Source organism: Cynocephalus volans, chromosome 11 (genome assembly GCF_027409185.1).
Source record: "Cynocephalus volans isolate mCynVol1 chromosome 11, mCynVol1.pri, whole genome shotgun sequence".
NCBI classification, from domain to species: domain Eukaryota; kingdom Metazoa; phylum Chordata; class Mammalia; order Dermoptera; family Cynocephalidae; genus Cynocephalus; species Cynocephalus volans.
Genome location: NC_084470.1, coordinates 8961191 through 8983614, shown reverse-complemented (window position 1 = coordinate 8983614; position 22424 = coordinate 8961191). Strand labels below are relative to the sequence as shown.

Genomic DNA, 22424 nt, shown 5'->3' with positions numbered 1-22424 from the left:
TCAAGTGGTAACTGCCTCATACAGTCATTCAGGAAACCAGGTTGGAAGATCTGCCATCTTGCACTTGCCTTCCAAAGCTGTTGCCAGCAGTGAGAAAAAAGGAGGGAGGAGTTTTGAGTTAGGCCTAGAAGTAATACTTATCACATATGTGCTCATGTTCCATTGGAGAGCACTGGTCATATGGCCACACCCGACTGAAGGGAAGATGGGAAATATAGCATAGCTGGGCAGCTGCCTTAGAAGAAAGAAAGAACAGATTTTAGAAGACAGCTATCAGTCTCCACCAAAAATGGTGGTGCTGTATGCTGAGACAGGAAACAGGAAAAGAGAAATGGTTTGCAGAAAAAGGTAATAAATTTGCTTTTGGATGTGTTATGATGTAGTTCCTTACAGGACTTCTAAATTTGCATGTGTCATAAGAATGGGCAAGTAAGACAAATGGTCTTAGTAAGATGACAGCATCAGTTGGAAAAAGTTTAGTTTTGTTTCTCTGTAGCAATGTGATGATGCAGGAATTTAAAAGTTATTTTTCTTGGAGGAAATCAAAAGGTGGAAAGTGGAAGTGAAAATAGAAAGGAAGAGGGAAAGAGCATGAGAAAAAGACTGTGTTTATTGTTATGTATTATGGCATAAATCAGTCAATTAAAGTATTAATAAGTGCTTTCTATTAGTGCCAGACACTGACCCAGGTAATACCTACCTGTTGGCTGGTTTTTAGAGATAGAGCTTTGAAGGACAGATCAAATCCCTTGTCTCATTTACATAGTAATAAGGGAAGTTAGTGTACCTGTTTGGTAGAGGAGAGAATTTAAAATACAAAGTACAACAAAAACAAACAAAATAGTGACTATAGGGTCAAATGGGGTGGGGGGATGTTGCTGGGATAAGTTTTGCTAGGGCAGTTAGAATAGACCTCTCTGAAGAAGTAAATTGGAGGTAAGATCTGAGTGATAAGAAAGGGAAAACTTAAAGACCAGGGCAAAGAACATTCCAAGTAGAAAGTAGAAGGAACTCAGCTAGCATACAGCCTGGGAACAGGCTTGGAAGGTTTAGGAGTCAAAAAGTTTCCCAGTGTGTTTGCAGGTGGGATCCTCGGTGTATGGTCCTATCAATTGAGGTAAAGTTTAAATTTTATTCAGTTGCAGTGAGAAATCACTGGACAGTTTTGGCAAGTAGGTGATATGATCTGGTTTTGTGATTTTAAAAAAAAGTTAAAAGAAGTAGGTAGGGGGATGAGGGATGGAGGCAAGGAAACCAGCTAGGGTAATGTTGCAGTAGTACCAGTGAAAAGATAATAATGGCTTGGACTAGGGTTGTAGCTGCGGAAATTGTGAAAAATGGTTGGAATTTTTTTTTTCTTTTGAAGGTTTAGTAGGTGTTTCTACAGTGAATTCTGAATGTCATGTGTGTGACATGACATTTTGTGCAAATGATGAATTTAGTTAACTGAAGGCTCTCCTTATTTTGTCTCAAAAATGCTCCTTATTTTGTCTCAAAAACGCTTCAAATTATATTGTAAAAGAAATAGGTGCAGACTTGATTATATGCGTTGGAAAAATGAAGCATTTTAGAGCTAATTTAGGTATCTCCTTTTATGTACGTGATTCTTTTTTCATTTCTTAACAAAGGCAGCAACTCTGGTTTGTAAATTTTAACTGAGATTATCCAGAACCCCCAAATACTTCAGGGATTTAGGATTCTGCTCTGAGCATCTGCTTTGCTTTGTATTATATCTAGAGTGATATGAGGCTGAGCCATGTGCCAGCCTGGGGACACACGCTTATGGCAGTGCCTGATTTGTTATGGGTACAGTGCTGCTTCTCAGCCCTCAAGGTAGGGAAGGCCATATATGTCATCTCCCCTGCCCTCCAAATCTCTGGAATTCCTTAGATTGTTTAAGAGGCAAAATGTTGGACTCTATCACTGAACAGATAGAACGTCTCTGATCTCTATTTCGTTGGTATTCATTGAGTATAAAGAAAAATGTCAGGATGCTTCTTTGTTTTACAAAAAGTATATACCAATCTGAATATTTACTCAGTAAATGAAAGAATTTCCACAATCTTGAGATTATATTAGTGTTTTAAAATTGAACTTTCTGGGTTAAGTTTTACTGTTGAATGTTTTTTTCTCAGTCTTTACCTAGTTCTTATTTTTCTTCTGATAGAAATTAAGCATTTGGAAATATTTGGAAAAGCCATTAATTCATATACATTAAATATTTTTGCTGTACACTCAGAAGTATATTTCATCTAGTTTTGTGTTTAATCATTTTTGAAAATGGACTAAATATTTTCACTTCTGAATTTGATAAGGCAGTCAATAAAAAAAATGAACTAGTCTAGTTGTAACTGCTAAATGTGACTATGTTATAAATATTGCTTAGAAATTGATATGTAGTATATAAAAAAACCTTCTATTTAAATGTTTTTAAATAAAATTTAGTCACCTGAATTTGTGTAGTTTCTCTATAATTTAACATTTATTTTTTAAGATATTTAATTTTTTTTTTTTTAATGGGGCTCACTGGTTAGCTCAATTGGTTAGAGCATGATATTACAACATCAAGGTCAAGGGTTTGGATCCCTGCACAGGCCAGCTACCAAAAATAAATAAATAAAATGATAAAAATTAACTATTTGCAGATATGTTTATATTAATTCAAACATTTCCTTAAGACTAGTTATCTAGTTACACTTTGATAATATGACCATAGGTTTCATATGCTTCTTATGGACCCTTGAAATGTTTTAGACACTAGTCATCATAATTGTTATAAACTTTGTTCTCCTACCCAGCCAAATCACGTATGTCACCTAAAGTTGCAGGGCCATATACATTAAGGTGCCTCCTCTGTGCCCAGCATTATTTGGGACTTTGTGTGTGTGGGTGCATAATAAAGAATAGTATTGGGTTTTTTGACCTTCTGGGAAGATAGAAAATATAATATAGAGGGTTCAAGACAGTGGTAAGTATGATATAAATTTAAGAATGTGAAAATAAATTTATTGTTAATAGTAGAGATAGACTTTAAGAAGGTGGGTCTTTCACTATGTCATGAAGGAAGTAAATATTTGAATGAGAAAAACAGGGAAGGAATTTCAAATTTAAAAGGAGTTAAGGAATAAAGAATCGAACATATTTTAAGGAATGATTAAGTCTAGCTTAATTAAAGTATTTAGAGTTTAAAATACTTCCTCGTTATGTGAAGTTAGGTGATGCCAGTAAAGAAAAATCACTAAGAAAAGCACATTAGGAATGTTTAAAAATCTAATCCTAACTTTCTATTGAAAATACATCTTAGACTCTCGTCTTTATTTTCACAATTTTTGCCAAAGTCAATTAAACTTTTTATTTTGGCTTTGGAACACTGTTACTATAGTCCTATCTGTGGTAATGCTGTGATGCCCAGGTTTATGGTTTATAATACTAGAGTTTAAATTTTTAGGAGAAATTGGCTGCATGGGGGTAGAGCAGGTCAGACAGATCTTATGCTGCCTGGAACTTCAGATCTATAGTTGGCGAGAGGGAATTGGTTTAAAAATAGTATGCTCCTTCTCCTTCTTCCTAAAATTGGTCTAGGTCCAAGCCAACCTCAGGCAAATGAACTTGGAGTGCACCCTTTCTGGGGGAATTTCCCATGATATAGCCATTGAGTCCTTGTGATTTGGAAAACATCTCTAAAGAGAGATGGTTAGAATTGGTGTAAATACCCGTGTGATCACCCTGAAGTATACTCTAACCTTGGATCAGTCACAAAACCACTGACTTCTTAGGACTCTCTTCATTCACATGAATCAACTAGAATGTGACCATTCTCTGAGGATTGAAAACACTTTGCAGGAGGATTTGTACTGTGATGGTCAAATTTGACTTCATATTGGCTAGATGATTTCTTCTACGGCAAATAAAGAGGTAGCAATGTGTATATGCCATCTTTTTAGAAGGTGACAAAGGACTCATCTGACAAAGTACCATTGCTGGTGATTCTTTTCAGAATAGACCTCAACTATTATAGTCTGCATTTCTGTATTTTCTACTCACATATCACTGAGTTGAAATCAGTGAAATATTGTCAAACATATGTCAAGTTGAAGACTTTTGTTAGGTAGTCTCAGTTTGAACTGTATCTTGTCACCCATTAGTAACTTGCCAGATTTGGTCAAAATTAATCAATTCCCTTTAAATCAGTTAATCCTTTTAAAAAGTTTTTATGGAAAGGAAAACCAGTACTGAACAGGTAAGTTGATAAAAAGACCTTTCTTTGACCCAATTACAGTTACACAAGCCAACTACTTTTAATTTTCATATGTTAAGGGAATTTTTCAGTTACTCAGGTTGCTCTCAGATGCTTTTTATGATTACAGTTGCCTCAGTCTGACTGTATTTAGTAGGCAGATGAAAGAGGTTTTAGTTAGGTTGCTTTGATAGGAGAATCTCTCTTATTCCAACAAATACTAACTCTAAAGAGTGCTTTCTGTGTTTTTTAGTCGCCCATATACTAACAAGGTCATCACTTTATGGTACCGTCCGCCTGAATTGCTATTGGGAGAAGAACGCTATACACCAGCTATTGATGTATGGAGCTGTGGGTAAGATAGACTTATTGACTGGTATATTTTACTTGAAACTTTTGGTAGTGAATTTAAAATCATTTGGTAATGATGGGTATTTTTTCCATTAGATGTATTCTTGGTGAACTGTTCACTAAAAAACCTATATTTCAAGCAAATCAGGAACTTGCACAACTAGAATTAATAAGGTAAGCTGCTGATTGTACTCTTTGTGGGGTGGGAGATGGTATACTCCATAGGAAATTTAAAATCTTTCAAGCTTGTCTTTTCAGGAGGAGAATAGCATGGTTCTCTTGAAGACTAATGACTGCTAAATGGAGGAGAAACTAGAATGCAGGCACTTTGATACTTGTCCCAGTAAAATTAAGGATCTTAAAGTTCCTAGATCTTTTTTTGTGTGATTAAATCAAAGGACTTGAGGCCCAAAAGATAAGACTGGGAAGGAAGAGTAAATATGAGGTAGGAGAGAATGAATGGTAGATACTTTTTTAGAAAGCATGGCAGAAAGGCAGAATTGTTTTTGGAATATTGTAAAGAAATATTTTATTTTAAATACATATATATGTTTATATGTCACTATATATGTGTGTTTACACACGAAAATATATGCATATACCCATTAGCATAGGTCTTCATTATATGGAGCCTATCATAGAACTTATACATGTTACTTACATATATAGTAGTCACCTTTCTCTTCATCTTATTTTTTAAAATGAATTATTTTCTTTTAAAAGGCTTTGGTTTCATATATAATAATGCAGATTTGCAGCTTATAAGATTTCCATGAAAGTTTCAAAATATGGATGAGGTCTTTTAGGAAAGATGTTGGTAGGTGGCACAGATTTACAGAATTTTACTTTCCCAACTGAACAAAATGAACATAAAGCAACAAATAGTAACCAGAGAAGGATCCCAACTTCATCTTATAAATTGTGAAAAGTATCACCCAGAAATAGACAACTTTAATCAAAACAAAAGAAGATCCTGAGAATTGTCAAGTATTCCCCTTTTGGGGGTGATAATTACACTAGAGTGTAGTAGCCAAAATCCCAAAACAAAAAACAAACCCTCAAAACCTTAATATTGCCCATTTTGGAGGCTTAGTAAGGTTTTTAACAGTACTAATCTTACTATAGTAAGGTTCTTTTACCGTAGGGAAAAATGAGTGCCCTAGTTAGAGTCTACTTCTTCTCTGGGGATAACTTGGTTGCAGTCAGAAACACCCAGGCCAGAAAGTAACACTTGCTTCAACTTCAGATCAGCCAATTGCCTCATTGGCTATTAAAACGGAAGCATAGAACTAGTATGTCCCAGACTTGGCTGAGGGGGTCCAATTATAGAACTTTTAATGAAAAGAGAGAGGATAAGGGAGGGACGGATTTCACCAGAAACATTAGAAACTTTTATCTTACCTATTTTATTGTATGACAGACAAGTAGACAAGGATCGAGAGGAATTGAAACTCCTGAAATTATAAAAAAAACACCTTTCAAAGCTAATTGGACATTTACAGAAGTTAGTTACATACGTATTAGTAGAAAAAGAAAATGTGAGTAGACTCCAAAACATTGAAGTTTGGTTGGCCCTCCATATCTGGGAGTTCTGCATCTGCATATTCAACTAACTGTGGATCAAAAATATTCAGGAAAAAGAAAAACAATAAAAATAGTACAATTAAAAACAATACAGTATAACAACTATTTACGTAACATTTATATTACATCACTTTCAGTCATTTCTAGGTTACTGATTATAAGTAACCTAGAGATGATTGAAGGTATACGGGAGCATGTACGTAGGTTATATTTGTAAATACTATACCAGTTTGTATGAAGAACTCGAGCATCCCTGGATTTTGGTATCTGTGTGGGTGGGAGACGGGGTTCTGAAACCAGTCCCCTGTGGGTATTGAGGGACAACTGTGCTGCAGACTGTATTCTCTAAATAAAATAGAATAAAACTAGAAATTAATACTAAAATAAAAAAACAGTCAACTATTAAAATTTTAAATATGTTAAAAATAATTGTTAGGCTAAAGAGGAATCAAATTTTAGAAAAAGAGTGATAGATTAAATATAAAAATCCATGGGCAAAACCTGGGGCTAAAGAGAAAATTGCAACTTTAAATATACTACTAAATAAGAAATGAAAATAAATGAATGAAGTATTCAGCTGACCAGCTAGGAAAAAACAGTGAAATAAACCCAGGGGAAAAAAGCAGTTAATGAGTTACAGTACAGAAAAATGTAAAACTTATGAATAAATCCACGATCTGGTCTTGGGTTTATATATACATATGTGCAATATAAATTAACCCACTAGTTTAACTTATTACGAACAGAGAGTATAAAGAACTTAAATGAAATGAAGATCATAAGATAGAAATTGACCTCAGATATAAAGAAAGTCAAAATAATTTTGAAACCACTTGATTGACATGTATTGATCTTAGAACACCAGAGAAAACCCAAATGGAGGAAATAATGCTGCTAATAATGCTGTTAAAGCATTTCTTAAAAGAACCAGGCCTCAACATTTTCAAACATAAATTCTTCTCAATCTTTCAGAAACCAATAATTGTAATGTTCTTTCAACTATTCCAGAACATAAGAATGATGCAGTGGATGCTTTCTTATTTAACCTTCCCTCGAGCAGCTTCATTAGATTCAGTGATGCTCTCTGTTCCCTCTGGAAGTAAATATGAGCTCGATAACATCGCAAGCCGAATGCTTGTAGCTTGTAGGCTACCACTTTCTAGTTAGACTGCAGGTTTATTCTACCAGTTGAAGAATATAATGACCAAGGGTGGTTGTTTTAAATTTTTTATTATTGTAATTATGTACTTTAATTAAATATAGACAGATGCAGTGCTTTGCAAAAAACTGTAAAAAGTTACTATCTAGTTAGATGTGGGCAGGTAACTATAACTTAGAAAAGTCATGAAAATCTAGATTTAGCATTTGGATTGCTTTGAAAGTGTTTTTAATTTCTAACTGTACTTAAAGAAACCAAAACCAAAAATCCTTGATGATGTGTTATGGGTGTGGTTTGGGCAAAAAAGCTAATGTAGATTTTCATTCAGTGAATCCTCTATTCAAAGAGAAAGCTTTGACCGCATGTCAGAAAATTGGAGAATAAATGTTCATTTGTAAATTTTCAGTTAAAATAAAATGTTTAAATTATGTATCTGTGTATCTTTTTTTATGCTTTCCTCTAACCTATTTTTTCATTTCAGCAACCATTAGTCTTGATTGTATTGTATACCGGGGCTTCTATTAGTGGTAGTTAACATCTACGAAGGTACTTCAAAAATGTTCGTGGAAAAATAAAAATAAAATATTTCTATGAACTTTTAAAAGTACCCTTGTATTTAGTTTATACACAATGCAAGCATAATCACCTGAATCATCTCAGTTAAGCTTTATAACAGTGCTATGTCTTTTATAGTTAAGAAAACTGAATCTTAGAGAGGTGAAGAATTTGTCCAGTGTTATATAACTGGCAAGTGGCAAAATTGAGGTTTGAATCTAGATAGTATTACCTCAGAATCTAAACTTTTAACCATTACTCTATTACATATTATGTAGGAAGTAAAACTTCCTGGAACTTTTTACAAAATCAGTAAAATACAAATACCAAAACTTGACAAAGACAGCATGAAAAATTTCTCCAAGATAGTAATCCAAATACTTTAAAGGAGGTATTAACAAATAGTGGCCAGCTTTTCATTAAAAAATTCACTTTCAGAGTAAAGTTCATCCCAAGAATACAAGAGTGTTTCAGTTTTAGGAAATTTGTTGTTATAATTTATCATTTTTATAGAAGTAAAATAGCATGTTTATCCTGATAGGTGTTGAATAGGCATTTACTAGAAATGTGAACTTTTTAAAAAAAAAATATTATTTTATTTTGTCAGTATACAATGTGGTTGATTATTGTGGCCCATTACTGAAACCTCCTTCCCTCCTCCCTCTCCCCCCTCCCTCCCAACAGCCTCCTTTCTGTTTGCTTGTCATATTAACTTCAAGGAATTGCAATTGTTATGGCTTCTCTACCCCCCCCCCCGCGCTTATTTGTGTATTTATTTATTTATTTTTAGCTCCCACAAATAAGTGAGAACATGTGATATTTCTCTTTCTGTGCCTGATTCATTTCACTTAATATAATGCTCTCTAGGTCCATCCATGTTGTTGCAAATGGCAGTATTTCATTCTTTTTTATAGCTGAGTAGTATTCCATTGTGTAGATATACCACATTTTCTGTATCCACTCATCTGATGATGGACATTTGGGCTGGTTCCAACTCTTGGCTATTATAAAGAGTGCTGCAATGAATATTGGAGAACAGGTATACCTTCAACTTGATGATTTCCATTCCTCTGAGTATATTCCCAGCAGTGGGATAGCTGGGTCATATGGTAGATCTATCTGCAATTGTTTGAGGAACCTCCATACCATTTTCCATAGCGGCTGCACCATTTTGCAGTCCCACCAACAATGTATGATAGTACCTTTTTCTGTGCAACCTCGCCAGCATTTATTATTCACAATCTTTTGGATATTAGCCATCCTAACTGGGGTGAGATGGTATCTCAGTGTGGTTTTGATTTGCATTTCCCGAATGCTGAGTGATGTTGAGCTTTATTTCATGTGTCTGTTGGCCATTCGTATATCTTCCTTTGAGAAATGCTTATTTGTCTCCTTTGCCCATTTTTAATTGGGTTACTTGTTTTTTTGTTGTAAAGTTGTTTCAGTTCCTTGTATATTCTGGATATTAATCCTTTGTCAGATGTATATTTTGCAAATATTTTCTCCCACTTTGGCGGTTGTCTTTTAACTCTGTTAATTGTTTCTTTTGCTGTGCAGAAGCTTTTTAGTTTAACATAATCCCATTTGTTTATTTTTCCTTTGGTTGCCCATGCTTTTGGGGTCGTATTCATGAAGTCTGTGTCCAGTCCTATTTCCTGAAGCGTTTCTCCTATGTTTTCTTTAAGAAGTTTTATTGTTTCGGGGTACATATTTAATTCTTTAATCCATTTTGAGTTGATTTTCGTATACGGTGAGAGGTATGGGTCTAGTTTCATTCTCCTGCATATGGATGTCCAGTTATTCCAGCATCATTTGCTGAAGAGGCAGTCTCTTCCCCAGTGTATAGGCTTGGTGTCTTTGCCAAAGATCAGATGGCTGTAGGTGTGTGGGTTGATTTCTGGATTCTCTATTCTATTCCATTGATCAGTGTGTCTGTTTTTATGCCAGTACCATGCTGTTTGGTTATTATAGCTTGGTAGTATAGCTTAAAGTCAGGTAGTGTTATGCCTCCAGCTTTATTTTATTATTTTTTTTGCTCAGAATTGTTTTGACTATGCATGGTCTTTTGTTATTCCATATAAATGGCTGGATAGTTCTTTCCATTTCTGAGAAAAATGTCTTTGGAATTTTGATGGGGATTGCATTGAATTTATATATCACTTTGGTAGTATGGGCATTTTCACAATGTTGATTCTTCCAATCCAAGAGCATGGGATGTCTTTCCATCTTCTTGTGTCCTCTTTAATTTTTCGCAGCAGTGGTTTGTAGTTCTCATTATAGAGATTTTTCACATCCTTGGTTAACTCTATTCCTAAGTATTTTATTTTTTTGGTGGCTATTGTAAATGTGCAAGCTTTGTTGATTTCTCTTTCTGCATGTTCACTATTAAAGAACAGAAATGCTACTGATTTTTGTGTGTTGATTTTGTATCCTGCTACTGTGCTGAAATCATTTATCACCTCCAAGAGTTTTTTTGTAGAGGCTTTAGGCTGTTCGATATATAGGATCATGTCATCTGCAAACAGGGACAGTTTGACTTCATCTTTTCCAATCTGGATGCCCTTTATTTCCTTCTCTTCTCTAATTGCTCTGGCTAGTACTTCCATCTCTGATTGCTCTTGCTAGTACTTCCAACACTATGTTGAATAGGAGTGGTAAGAGTGGGCTTCCTTGTCTAGTTCCTGTTCTTAAAAGAAAAGCTTTCAGTTTTTCCCCATTCAGGATGATATTGGCAGTGGGTTTATCGTACATGGCTTTAATTATCTTGAGATGCTTTCCATCTGTATCTAACTTGTATGGAGTCCTTATCATGAATGACTGTTGAATTTTATCAAATGCTTTTTCAGCATCTATAGATGAGCATATGGTCCTTGTGTTTGATTTTATTGATATGGTGTATCACATTTATTGATTTGCGTATGTTGAACCAACCTTGCATCCCTGGGATGAATCCCACTTGATCATGGTGTATAATTTTGTGTATTTATTGCTGTATTGTTAGCTATTATTTTTTTGAGGATTTTTGCGTCTATACTCATCAAGGATATCGGCCTGTAGTTTTCTTTTTTAGTTGTATCTTTACCTGGTTTTGGTATCAGGGTGATGTTTGCTTCATATAATGAATTTGGGAGCATTGCCTCTGTTTCAGTCTTTTGGAATAGTTTGTAGAGAATCGGTGTCAATTTCTCTTTGAATGTTTGGTAGAATTCTGCTGTGAATCCATCTGGTCCTGGACTTTTCTTTGTTGAGAGCCTTCTGATACCAGCTTCAATCTCTTTTATTGTTATTGGTCTGTTCAGATTTTCTACATCATCTTTGCTCAGTTGTGGTAGTTTGTGTGTGTCCAGAAATTTATGCATTTCCTCCAGATTTTCAAATTTTTTGGCATATAGTTGTTTATAGTAGTCTCTAATGATTCCTTGTATTTCAGAGGTATCAGTTGTAATAGCACCTTTTTCATTTCTAATTTTTGTTATTTGGATTTCTCTCAGTTAGCCATGCTAATTGTTTGTCAATTTTATTTATCTTTTCAAAAAACCAACTTTTTGATTCATTGATCTTTTCTGTTGTTTTTTGGGTTTCAGTTTCATTAAGTTCTGCTCCTATCTTAATCATTTCTTTCCATCTGCTAACTTTGGATTTGGATTATTCTTGTTGTTCTAGTTCTTTAAGGTGAAGTATTAGGTTGTTCACTTGCCATCTTTCCCTTCTTCTGAAGTAAGCATTTAATGTGATAAATCTCCCCCTTAGTACTGCTTTTGCAGTATCCCACAAGGTTTGGTATGATGTATCATTGTTTTCATTAGTTTCAATAAACTTTTTGATTTCCTGTTTGATTTCTTCTAGGACCCGTATGTCATCAAGTAGAATGCTGTTTAATTTCCATGTGTTTGTATAGTTTCCAGAATTTCATTTGTTACTGATTTCTAATTTTTAATCCATTGTGGTCTGAGAAAATACATGGGATAATTCCTGTTTTTTTGAACTAGTTAAGACTTGATTTGTGACTTAATGTGTGATCTATCCTGGAGAATGATCCATGTGCTGATGAGGAGAATGAATATTGTGAGGTTGTTGGATGGAATGTTCTGTAGATATCTGCCAAGTCCAATTGGTCTGGAATATTGTTTAGATCTTGTGTTTCTCTACTGATTCTTTGCCTAGATGATCTGTCCAATACTGATAGTGGGATGTTCCAGTCCCCTGCTATTATGGTATTAGTGTCTATTTCCTTCTTTAGGTCTAATAGAGTTTGCTTTATAAATCTGGCTGCTCCAACATTAGGTACGTATATGTTTATGATTGTTATGTCTTCTTGATGGATGAATCCTTTTATCATTATGTAGTAGCCCTCATTATCTCTTTTTATGGTTTTTTAGTTTAAAGTCTCCTTTATCAGATATAAGAATAGCTACTCCAGCTCGTTTTTCATTTCTGTTTGCATGGTAAGTCTTTTTCCATCCTTTCACTCTTAGTCTATGTGAGTATTTAGGGGTGAGGTGGGTCTCTTGAAGGCAGCATATAGTTGGGTCCTCCTTTTTAATCCATTCAGCCAGTCTGTGTCTTTTGATTGGAGAATTTAATCCTTTTACATTGAGTTGTTATTGAAAGTGTTGATTTACTCCTAGCATTTTATTGATTTTTGTTTGGATGTCTTAAGTGTCTTTTGTTCCTTTCTTTCTGATTTACTGTTTTTTTTCTGTATTTGTTGGTTCTTGGGTTGTAGATAAACTTTTTTTTTCCTCTCTTCATTATTGTCATTTTTATTTTACTAGTGGGTTTTGATTTTTCTTGAGTTTTTATGGCAGTGGTAGTTATTTTTCAGGTACCAAACCCAGTATTCCCTTGAGAATTTTTTTGTAAGGGTGCTTGTGTGGTAGTGAACTCCCGTAGTTTTTATTTGTCTGAGAAATACACTATTTGCCCATCATTTCGGAAGGATGGCTTTGCGGGGTAGAGTATTCTTGGCTGGCAGTCTCTGTCTTTTAGTATTTTGAATACATCATCCCATTCTTTTTTGGCTTTTAGGGTTTGTGATGAAAAGTGTGATGTTAGTCTGATTGGGGCTCCCTTATAGGTGATTTGACGCTTCTCTCTCGCAGCTTTTAAGATTCTGTCTTTGTCTTTGAGTTTTGCCAATTTGACTATAAGATGTCTTGGAGAAGACCTTTTTGGGTTGAATACAGTTGGGGATCTTTGAGCTTCATGAATCTGAAGATCTGTGTCTTTTCCTATACTTGGGAAGTTTTCTGTTGAATATGTAAGTTTTTTGTTGAATATGTTTTCAGTGCAATCTCCTTTTTCATCCCCTTCTGGAATACCCATGACTTGGATATTTGAGTGCTTAATGTTGTCTGATATCTCTCTTAGATTTTCTTCAGTGTTTTTTATTCTTTTTTTTTTTTTTTTTTTGCTTGCCTGTGTTATTTCAAACAGCCCATCTTTAAGGTCAGAAGTTCTCTCTTCTGCTTCTGCAAGCCTGCTGGTTAAACTCTCTGTTGTGTTTTTTATTTCATTGAATAAATTCTTCAGCTCGGCAAGCTCTGCTACATTCTTTTTCAGGCCATTGATTTCCTTGTACATTTCTTCTTTCAGGTCCTGTATACTTTTCCTCATTTCATTGTGTTGTGTAGCTGAGTTTTCTTGTATCTTATTTAGTTTCCTTCGAATTATCACTCAATTCCTTTTAAGACATTTCAGGGGCTTCTTCTTGTTCTATAGGATCTAGAGCTTGAGAGTTATTACCCTGTGGTAGTGTATTTTCTTGATTTTTCATGTTTCTGGTATGTTTCCTTTGATGTTTAGTCATTGTGGCAAGGGATTTCACTGTCCGCTGGTTTGACAGTATTGTCTGACTAGGAACCTGCAGGGGCTGCCAATTTGACACAGCTGCCTCAGTGTCTGCTTGGTTGCCCACTGCTGCCTTGGGCACATGGTCGCCTCAGGTCTTTGGCCTCTCCAGGGAGGCACTTCTCTGGTCGGTGCACACTCAGCCAGGCTGGGGATGGGGTCTGGTGGCAGCAAGGCCCTCCAGCTAGGTCGCACACTGGCGACACAGGGCTCATGGTCTCCATGGGACTCAGGCCTCTCCAGCGGGGTGCCTTTTTGGTTGGCACACACTTGACCGGGCTGGGGATGGGGTCCAGTGGCGGCAAGGCCTACCTGCTCGGTTGTACACTGGCACCACGGATCGCGTGGTCTCCAGACATGTCGGACCTCTCCGGCAGAGCATCTCTCTGGTCAGCGTGCACTCGGCTGGGCTGGGAATGGGGTCCAGCGGTGGCAAGGCCTACCTGCCTGGTCGTGTGCTGGCTCTGTGGGACTCGGTCCTCTCTGACAGGGCACCTCTCTGGTTGGCACACACTTGGCTGGGGGAAATGTGAACTCTTATCTAAATTTAGAGGGATATTTCTTTAACATGATAAAAATATGTATCACAGACTAACAGCCAGAATAATTTTAGTGGTGAAATGCTAGAAGTAAAGATAAAAATGAGAAGTTGCCTTCTAGTATTATTTAAGAGTGTTTATAAGCAGTAACCAGGTAATTAGGAGTGTCAGGAAAGTGAACATTTCAATAAGAGCTACATAGTGGAAAGGTGAAGGCAGTATTGTCATAATTTGTGTATGATAACTTTGCATACATGCATACATGGAATATGTAAGGGAATCACCTCAAAGACCTCAAAAAATTTTGTAAAATGACAGGAGAGAAAAGTATGTGGGGGCAGGAGCAGGGCGGGCACTGGCTGGTTAGTTGAGTTGGTTAGAATGCAGCTTTGTAATACCAAGGTCAAGGGTTCAAATCCCCGTACCAGCTACCTACCAAAAACAAAAAAAGTGTGTGTATACATACATACACATATAATATACTAATATACCATACTAATACATACATACTAAAAGCAATAGCTTCTTAAAAATATGTACCAATCATAACAGAAAACACAGACGGGAAAAGAGAATGCTTGTAATAAAACCACCACCATATGTACCTCAGGAATATTAAACTATAATGTTCCTCTTAAAATTATAAGATGATTTGAAGAACTGTTGGAGTGGTATATCATTTTTTGGGTAGGAAGCCCTGATTTTTTTAAAGATGGCAACTCATTCTGTATTAGTGCATTCCTAATGAGAATTTCCAAAGTTAGTTTTTGAAACAATCAGTTTTATGCTTATGTGGAAGTATAAATATGAAAATAACCAGGAAAATTCTTAAAAAGAAGGAAAACTTGGCATATCGTGTTCAAATGAAATTATAGTAACTAAAAGTATTTTGGCACAGAATACAGAGGTGAATCAATAGAATTATTTGAGAAGTCTAGAAAGAAAACAAATTAATATGGACCTTAGATTATAGTGCAGAAGACATTTCAAATCAGATGGAATAACTGAACGATATTTATTGATTACTGGTTGTATGCCAGTTACTAGGCACTGAGGATACAACAGGTGGAGAGAACGGTGGGGGTATAGAAGGCTCTTTTTCTGCTTTCTAGTTGGGGGAGACAGAGAAAACAAATTAATAAAATATACCAGGTGGTGGTAAGTGTAAGGCATAGAAAAGGATGGGGGATAGAATTGCATATAAGGTCAGGGAAGGTATCTCCTATAAAGTGACATTTGAGCAGAGATCTGAATGCAGTGAAGCAACAGCGATATAATGAAGACCCTGAGGCATGAATGGACTTAGTTTATTTTATGAATTTGTTGAGTCTGTTAGTGAACCATATGGAGGAAAAAAAGCTCAGTCTGTCCACTTAGTAACATACTGTATGTACAGTTTTAAAAAGGAAATGGTTGATCTGGAGATACTGATATGAAAAGCAACATTGAAAAGAGCAGTTTTACTTGAAGGCTGTGTTTAGTTTGGTACCATTTAGGTAAAACAGATACATCAAAAGACTCTGGAATTGTTAATGTCTGGAATTGTTAATCTGAACATGGACTTGTGAGAAGGCTAGGGAGGGAGATATTTTACTTTCCTGTTTATATTTTAGCATGTTTTTGTTTTGTTTTTAAGATATCAAACATTTGTAATATAAAAAGATATTTCAGTTTTGATTCTATAGCATTAATTTTAAACATGAAGAAAATAAAAGGAAGTTTCTGATAAAAGAAGTCTTTCTGAGTATAATGAGGCAACAGTATATTGAAAGGCGCCTGGGCTTTGGAATGTTACAGACCTAGGTTCTAATGCCAACTCAGCTACTTCCTGCTTTTGTGACTTAGGTTAAGTTTCATAATGCTCTAAGTTTGTTTCTTCACAAGTAAAACAGTGCTAATAACATATGTAGGGTTGTACAAATTTAATAAATATAAGTCAGTTTCTTAGTACATACTTCTCCCCCTCACTTTTTTTTTTTTCTTTCAGTAATGCTAGGTTATTTCCTCAGTCTAAAGGCTCAGAAATGATGAAATCTAGATTTGGGATTGTTGTGCAGATAGTTGTAAAACTGATCAAGAGTTAGGAATACTATTCAGAATCTGTCTTAAAGAGCTTTCCACTACAGTGATTGTGCTATTTTATTTATAATTTGTTTTTTTCCAGAAAGTATTTTAGGCAGATTACAGAATTTCGTGGTAGAAGTAGCATTGGGTGAAAAAATGATGGAAGGAGAGAATGGAAAACATAGGTGGGGACAAAATGGGGTTAATGAGAGCAAAAATGATCTCTGTGTGGCCATGGACATGTATTACGTGAGGCTGACACTTCTAACTCTAAACCTCCAGCAGCCAGCTAAAGAGCCTTTATGTCACACAATGTGCATTGCTTATAAAATAAAAAGACTAAGACTTATAATCATGGAAGAAATTTAACAGTGTCCTGCTTCTCTCTTTCTGACTGTCCCCCCTCCCCCCATGGTCACACAGGCAAAATTTTTTAAACTTCAGTTCAAGAATATAGGAGAAGAAGAAACTATTCATATATTTTTAAATGAAGCATGTATACCTTCATAAACCAACAGCATAAAAAATTCTGTAGACTTGTGCTTCTCAATCTTTTTGATCTCAGAACTTCTTTACACTCATTATCAAAGATCTCAGTGAAAGAAAGTGAGCCAAGATGCCGGGTACCCTTCAAGCTTTACTAAAGAAAGAAATCTGCCGGGCTGTGCTCAAAATGGAGAACAGCCCGGGGCTGCCCTGAAAATGGGGTACAGCCAGCAACAGTGGCTTTACGAGAGTTTATATTAGCTTTTGGGCGTGAAATGTACGGGAGCAGGGACCATTCGGTTGATGGAACTGGGTGGAGAACTGCGCCGATGCAGAAGCCGGAAAGTCGTTTCTAAGTCAGGAGGCTTCTCACAAAGGGAAGGGGGCAGGGGCTTGGTGCTGGAGAGGAAGGCAGGCCGGTGGCTATTTCCTGCTGGTGCTTATTGTGTGCACGATGGCGCCGGGTAGTCCAAAATCCATCACTCAGGAGCTTTTGTTTATGTTGGTTGTATCTACTGATATTTACTATATTAGAAATTAAAACAAATTTAAAATATTCATTTCAAAACAATATGTTATTATAACATTTTTAATTTTTAAAAGTCTACATTTTCCAAAATAAAATAAAAGTTGAAATGAGAGGCATTATTTTACAAGTTTACAAATCTTTTAATGTCTGGCAAATTTAATAGAAGTGACACTTGGATTCTCATATCTATGATATGCTGTTTTCAGCAGTCTCAGACAATTGTGCATTTTCTTTGAAACTCGAAAAACTACATAACTAGTTTTTTTTAGAGATTGGTTGTAATGTGCAATCTGAAAGCATATGGAGGAATATTTTGTACTGTACCAATTGAAATCCATTGTTTTATCTTGCATTTTGAATGGAGCATTTATCCATGATGATTTTGTGACACTACACATTGGTCAGTTGGAAAATATTGGTTCAGTGAATTGAGTAGATCTTTCAAATGTAACATTTCATTATATAATATTTATCACCACTAATCTCATCAGAAAAGCCTTTAAGCATCATGAAGTATTGTCAAACTTATTGTGGTAGGTATACATTTTCCAATGTTCTGATTTTCTCTAGAAAGTTTCAAATTTTGTAATTGACAATAAATACTGCTAGTTTTCCTTGAAGTGACAAGTTCACTGTGTTCATATTTGAGGAAATGTCTGTCAGATACCCAAGTCTGAATGACTGTAGTTTGTTAGTTATTCTCGTAGGTAAAAATGGTGGTTCATGAAAAAAGTGGCTACCTCAGCTTGCAACTCAAGTAATTGCACAAGCATTTCTCGTCAAAATATCATATTTTGTCATGCAGTAGAAATGCTTTATGAGTATTTTCCATTTTATCACAGATGTTAAAAAGATGCATACTCAAGTATTACGATTTAATAACATTAATAATTTGTGCTGCAACAAGTACAGTCCTAAGTGAAACTGGCTCTTCCCCGAAATTACATGGTCATGAAGAATAATTACTGCTGATATAGTTTGGTGTCATTGACTTGAATCGTGCTAAGGTGCTGGTAGTTTTACCCATCATTGGTTTCGTACCATAGGTACAAGTCAACACATTGAAAACTACAAATAATAACTTTGACTTGTGGGACCCCTGAAGGGTCTAGGGGACACCCAGGAGTCTTTGGACCCTACTTTTGAGAGCTGCTGAATACCTATCTCACATATGAATACTGATGCAAAACATCTAAATTAACAAGAGAAAATACAGCATTACATGGAAATAAGAGTATTTTTGTTAGGCCCAGATGATATTCCTCCTTTGACAGTGTTAGGCAATGTCTTATAGTCATTCACAACATAAGTAGCCCAGGGGAGAAAATGCAAATGGTGATTATAATTGAGTTTTTAAAAGTCAAACTGATAAAGCTAAAACACCCTTTTATAATTTAAAAGCCACAAAAATTAAAACCCATAGTAAAAAGGAATAAATGAATGCTTTCTTAACAGGAAATATGTGTGTGTTTGTATGTCTGTGAATATCTTTATTATTTGTTGTGTGTTTCTCAAACCAGAAATCATCCTTCCAGAGGTAAACAATGAAATTACACCCATTAAAATCAGAAACAAAGTTATCCAGTAGTATATACCATCATTATTTTAGCATTGTTTTGGAATTGCCACATCATGTAATATCCCATAATGATAAAGATAAGTGTGAAAAAATATAGACAAATTCTAATTATAGGTGATATGACTGTAAACATGGAATGCCTCCAAGAAACAACTGCTAAAACCGTTAGGAACCATAAAATCTCACGTAAAAATGTTGAATGTTAAATTTCAAACAGAGCTTTCCTAACTGCTCAGAAAATAAAAGGGGCTAAAAACATTCAAAAAAGCAAACCCATATAAGGAACACAAGATCTCATTTAGAAAATGTATACATATAAAGGAGGGAAAGAGAATTGAATATTTCTAGGATAGAAATACTAAGCATCGTAAAGATAGCAATCATTTCTAAATTAATCCATAAATTCAGAATGGCAGTTGAATCCCAGCATGATTCTCTTACTTTTTGGAGTATTATAGTATTGATTACAATTCACGTGGAACAAAATTCTGAGTAATAAGAGGGAAGGTTGGATAGGGGCATTTGTCCTGTCAGCCTTTCAAAAAATATAAAACACCATGTGGTATTGATATCAGAGTACACTTATCAGTAGATAACAATAGATTCCCAAAACAGACCTCAGATATTTGGGAACTTAGTGTATGCTTTAGCATGTGATGCATTTAGTAAATGGTATTAGGATACCTGCCTGGCCACCAGGCACAGATTTTGGTAATATTTTGTTGTTATCAGTTGCTGTAGTGTCCTCCCTAGTTTGTAGTAACTTTCCTGCCTCAGTGTATCTGTTTCATCCTGTATGCTGCTACAGTTAGATCATTTCCAGTACTCAGATATTTCCAGCAGCACATATAATAAAATAATTAAAACTCTTAGCTAAGGGTAATGAAACTGATATTTATTATAAGACTATTAATCGGCCAGATGCTAGCTCATTTAATTTTGTAGCTCGGAAGTAAAATAAATCTCCATTTTACAAAAGAGCAGATTCCTAAACTGTAATTTGACCAATATCACACAAACAGGATTCCAATCTAAAGTTGGTTTCTTCTTAAGGCTGTTTTCATTATGGTTGAAGCGCCTCTTAAAACTGTTCTGTGTGGCCCTGGTCTACGCTTCCTGCTAAACCTCCCTGAGACCTGAATTCCACCTACACCAATTTACTTAGGTCTTTTCCCAAATGTCTGTAGTTTGCTACTTCCATGCCTATGCCTGTATTCTTCTCTCTTCTAGTAACCCATTTCTCTTATTCCCTTTCCCTCCTGTCTATGGTTTACTAAAACCTGGAATCATAACCAAAATTCTTCCCCTCCTCACTAAGTTATATTTTCTCATATTTCTGCAATTAAAAATATCCTTCATTTCCTATATTCCAATATACTTTATACTTCTTTTATAACGTACATCAGTCTTCCTTGCAGTATTATGTTTATGTGGTTACTTGAAGGAGTATACAGAAACAAGAAACATAGTTTCTGAACTATAATTTAGTAAGAGGAACAGACATATAAACAACTAAAATACAAAGCAGAATGAAACAAATGTCAGGTAAAGGAACAAATAGCATGCAAAGAGTGACCATTCTGAGTAGCATGTAGGAATAGAGAAAAACCTTGTTGATTAGATTACTTTTGTCTGTACCTTGAGAAGTGAAAAGAATTTGGCTAGGGAGAAGGAATATTAGTATATAGACCTGAAGGAATGGTCTGTGAGGAGAGAGGCACTGGGAAACAAGGAAGACGGTTTGGGACCAGATCATAGAAAGCCAAAGCCACAGGAATGCACCCTTCTTTCTTAAGGGAGGAGGTTGTGAAAATTGGTTTTTAAGGCAGAAGAAACTGGGAGGGTACAAAGAATAAGATCTTAATATCTTTAAAAGCTTGGGTTTACAAAAATGCTAAACTATATCGACACAAAAAAGTACTTTTCAGTGAGGTATAGCTTAAAAAACTTGAAATCTGGTCTCATAAATGTATGTGTTACTGATGTAGCATTTTAAAGTTCAGCTAAAGAATGGCAACTTTAGCTGTCACTTGCTTATGTACATTTGAATATGCTTTTATATTTATGTATGTATAGAACATTTTTAATTTCAGTCAGTGATGCACCAACATTTTCTTTTTATATGTGAAGACCAGCTGATAATTTTAGACAATTTTTCATCTACATGTTACTAAATCAGTTTTTAAATGTTTACCAGTTGGAATTACCTATTTGTTTATAGCATTTCTTCTACAAATTACCGTAACAAGTACTTACTTTACTAATTAAATAATGAGGGTTTTTCACAATACAGATAAGCAGAGAATAAAGCAGTTGAAATTTCTAAATATCTTGAGATCAATGACACTACTTAAATTGGAGAACTTTAATGTTTCTTGAGTATTATGTTTAGGACCCTCCTATTGATTGCACTCAGTAGCAGTCTTTACACCATAGCTACTACCTGCCTGAGGAGGTATAGGAAATATGTTTCTGCTTTTATTGTAGACTACTTTATATTCATGGGAAGAGTATGGACAGGTACCAAAAAACAGAGACAAATACTAAACTCTAGTTTCTTAATTTTTTGTTATAAAAAAATGTTATGTTGGTTTTAAGGCATAGGCTCATATTTTGAGTGTTACTCATGTTTTAAGATTTCCTTTTATAAATATAAAGGTACTTTCTAGGAATTGGAGTGCTTGGATTGTTAGAAGCATTCACTGAAAATAAATTCATTTCTTAAGTTGGAGTGACTAAAATATTTAATGAAACTTCTTATATATATATTGTATCAAGGCTTCGACTTTTGTGTATTTAAAAATGAGTTGATGTTTTATATAACAGTTTTATATATTATTCTTTCTATGTAGTTTATAGTGATGTACTTATTTTTGTGTGTTGTTTAGCCGTATATGTGGGAGTCCATGTCCTGCAGTGTGGCCTGATGTAATCAAACTACCATATTTCAACACCATGAAACCAAAGAAGCAATATCGCCGAAAGTTAAGAGAAGAATTTATTTTGTAAGAAGCGGGTGCTTAAACATCCATATTGCATTGAATTTTTTTTTTTTTAGAAGTTATTACTTGTGAATTCTGAATGTCACTTTATCCTCAATTGACCTGAGACAGCCCTATCACAGTTCTTCTAGGTCATTTAATTTTGAGTTTCCCTTTGCTACATGCAAATTGCCATGAACCATCATTATGGAAATCAGAGATTTGGGGTTGATTTTGTGCTTACATGAAAGAACTTTAATAATATTGTTTTAAATTTTGGAAACAGCTTTCACGTTTCTTGAGCTCATGTTCTGTTTTAGGAAACTATTCCGTTCAGTTTTTAATTTATGTTATAACAGTAAATTGCCCATAGAGTAATAAGATAAAGTGTTGTTTATCTTATAGTTATAAAATTATGTAAAAATAATGAAATATTTTTTGAAAGGAAAATTTGTGATGTATTGGAATAAAGTGTTATACACGTATCAGGGGTCTTCAAAAAGTTCATGG

The 22424-nt window shown here is 35.0% G+C and overlaps 1 protein-coding gene across 5 annotated transcripts in view; it reads left to right on the top strand.

Moving 5' to 3' along the window:
* CDK13 (cyclin dependent kinase 13) overlaps positions 1-22424 on the top strand; it is a 106586-nt gene that overhangs the window by 69520 nt on the left and 14642 nt on the right. For 4 of the 5 annotated variants that reach the window (XM_063113901.1, XM_063113900.1, XM_063113905.1 and 1 more), the window contains 3 exons: positions 4491-4592; positions 4685-4762; positions 21822-21938. In XM_063113901.1, the coding sequence (XP_062969971.1) occupies positions 4491-4592; positions 4685-4762; positions 21822-21938 (297 nt within the window). The remainder of the gene's footprint in view (positions 1-4490; positions 4593-4684; positions 4763-21821; positions 21939-22424) is intronic. The other variant, XM_063113904.1, reaches the window with a different exon arrangement.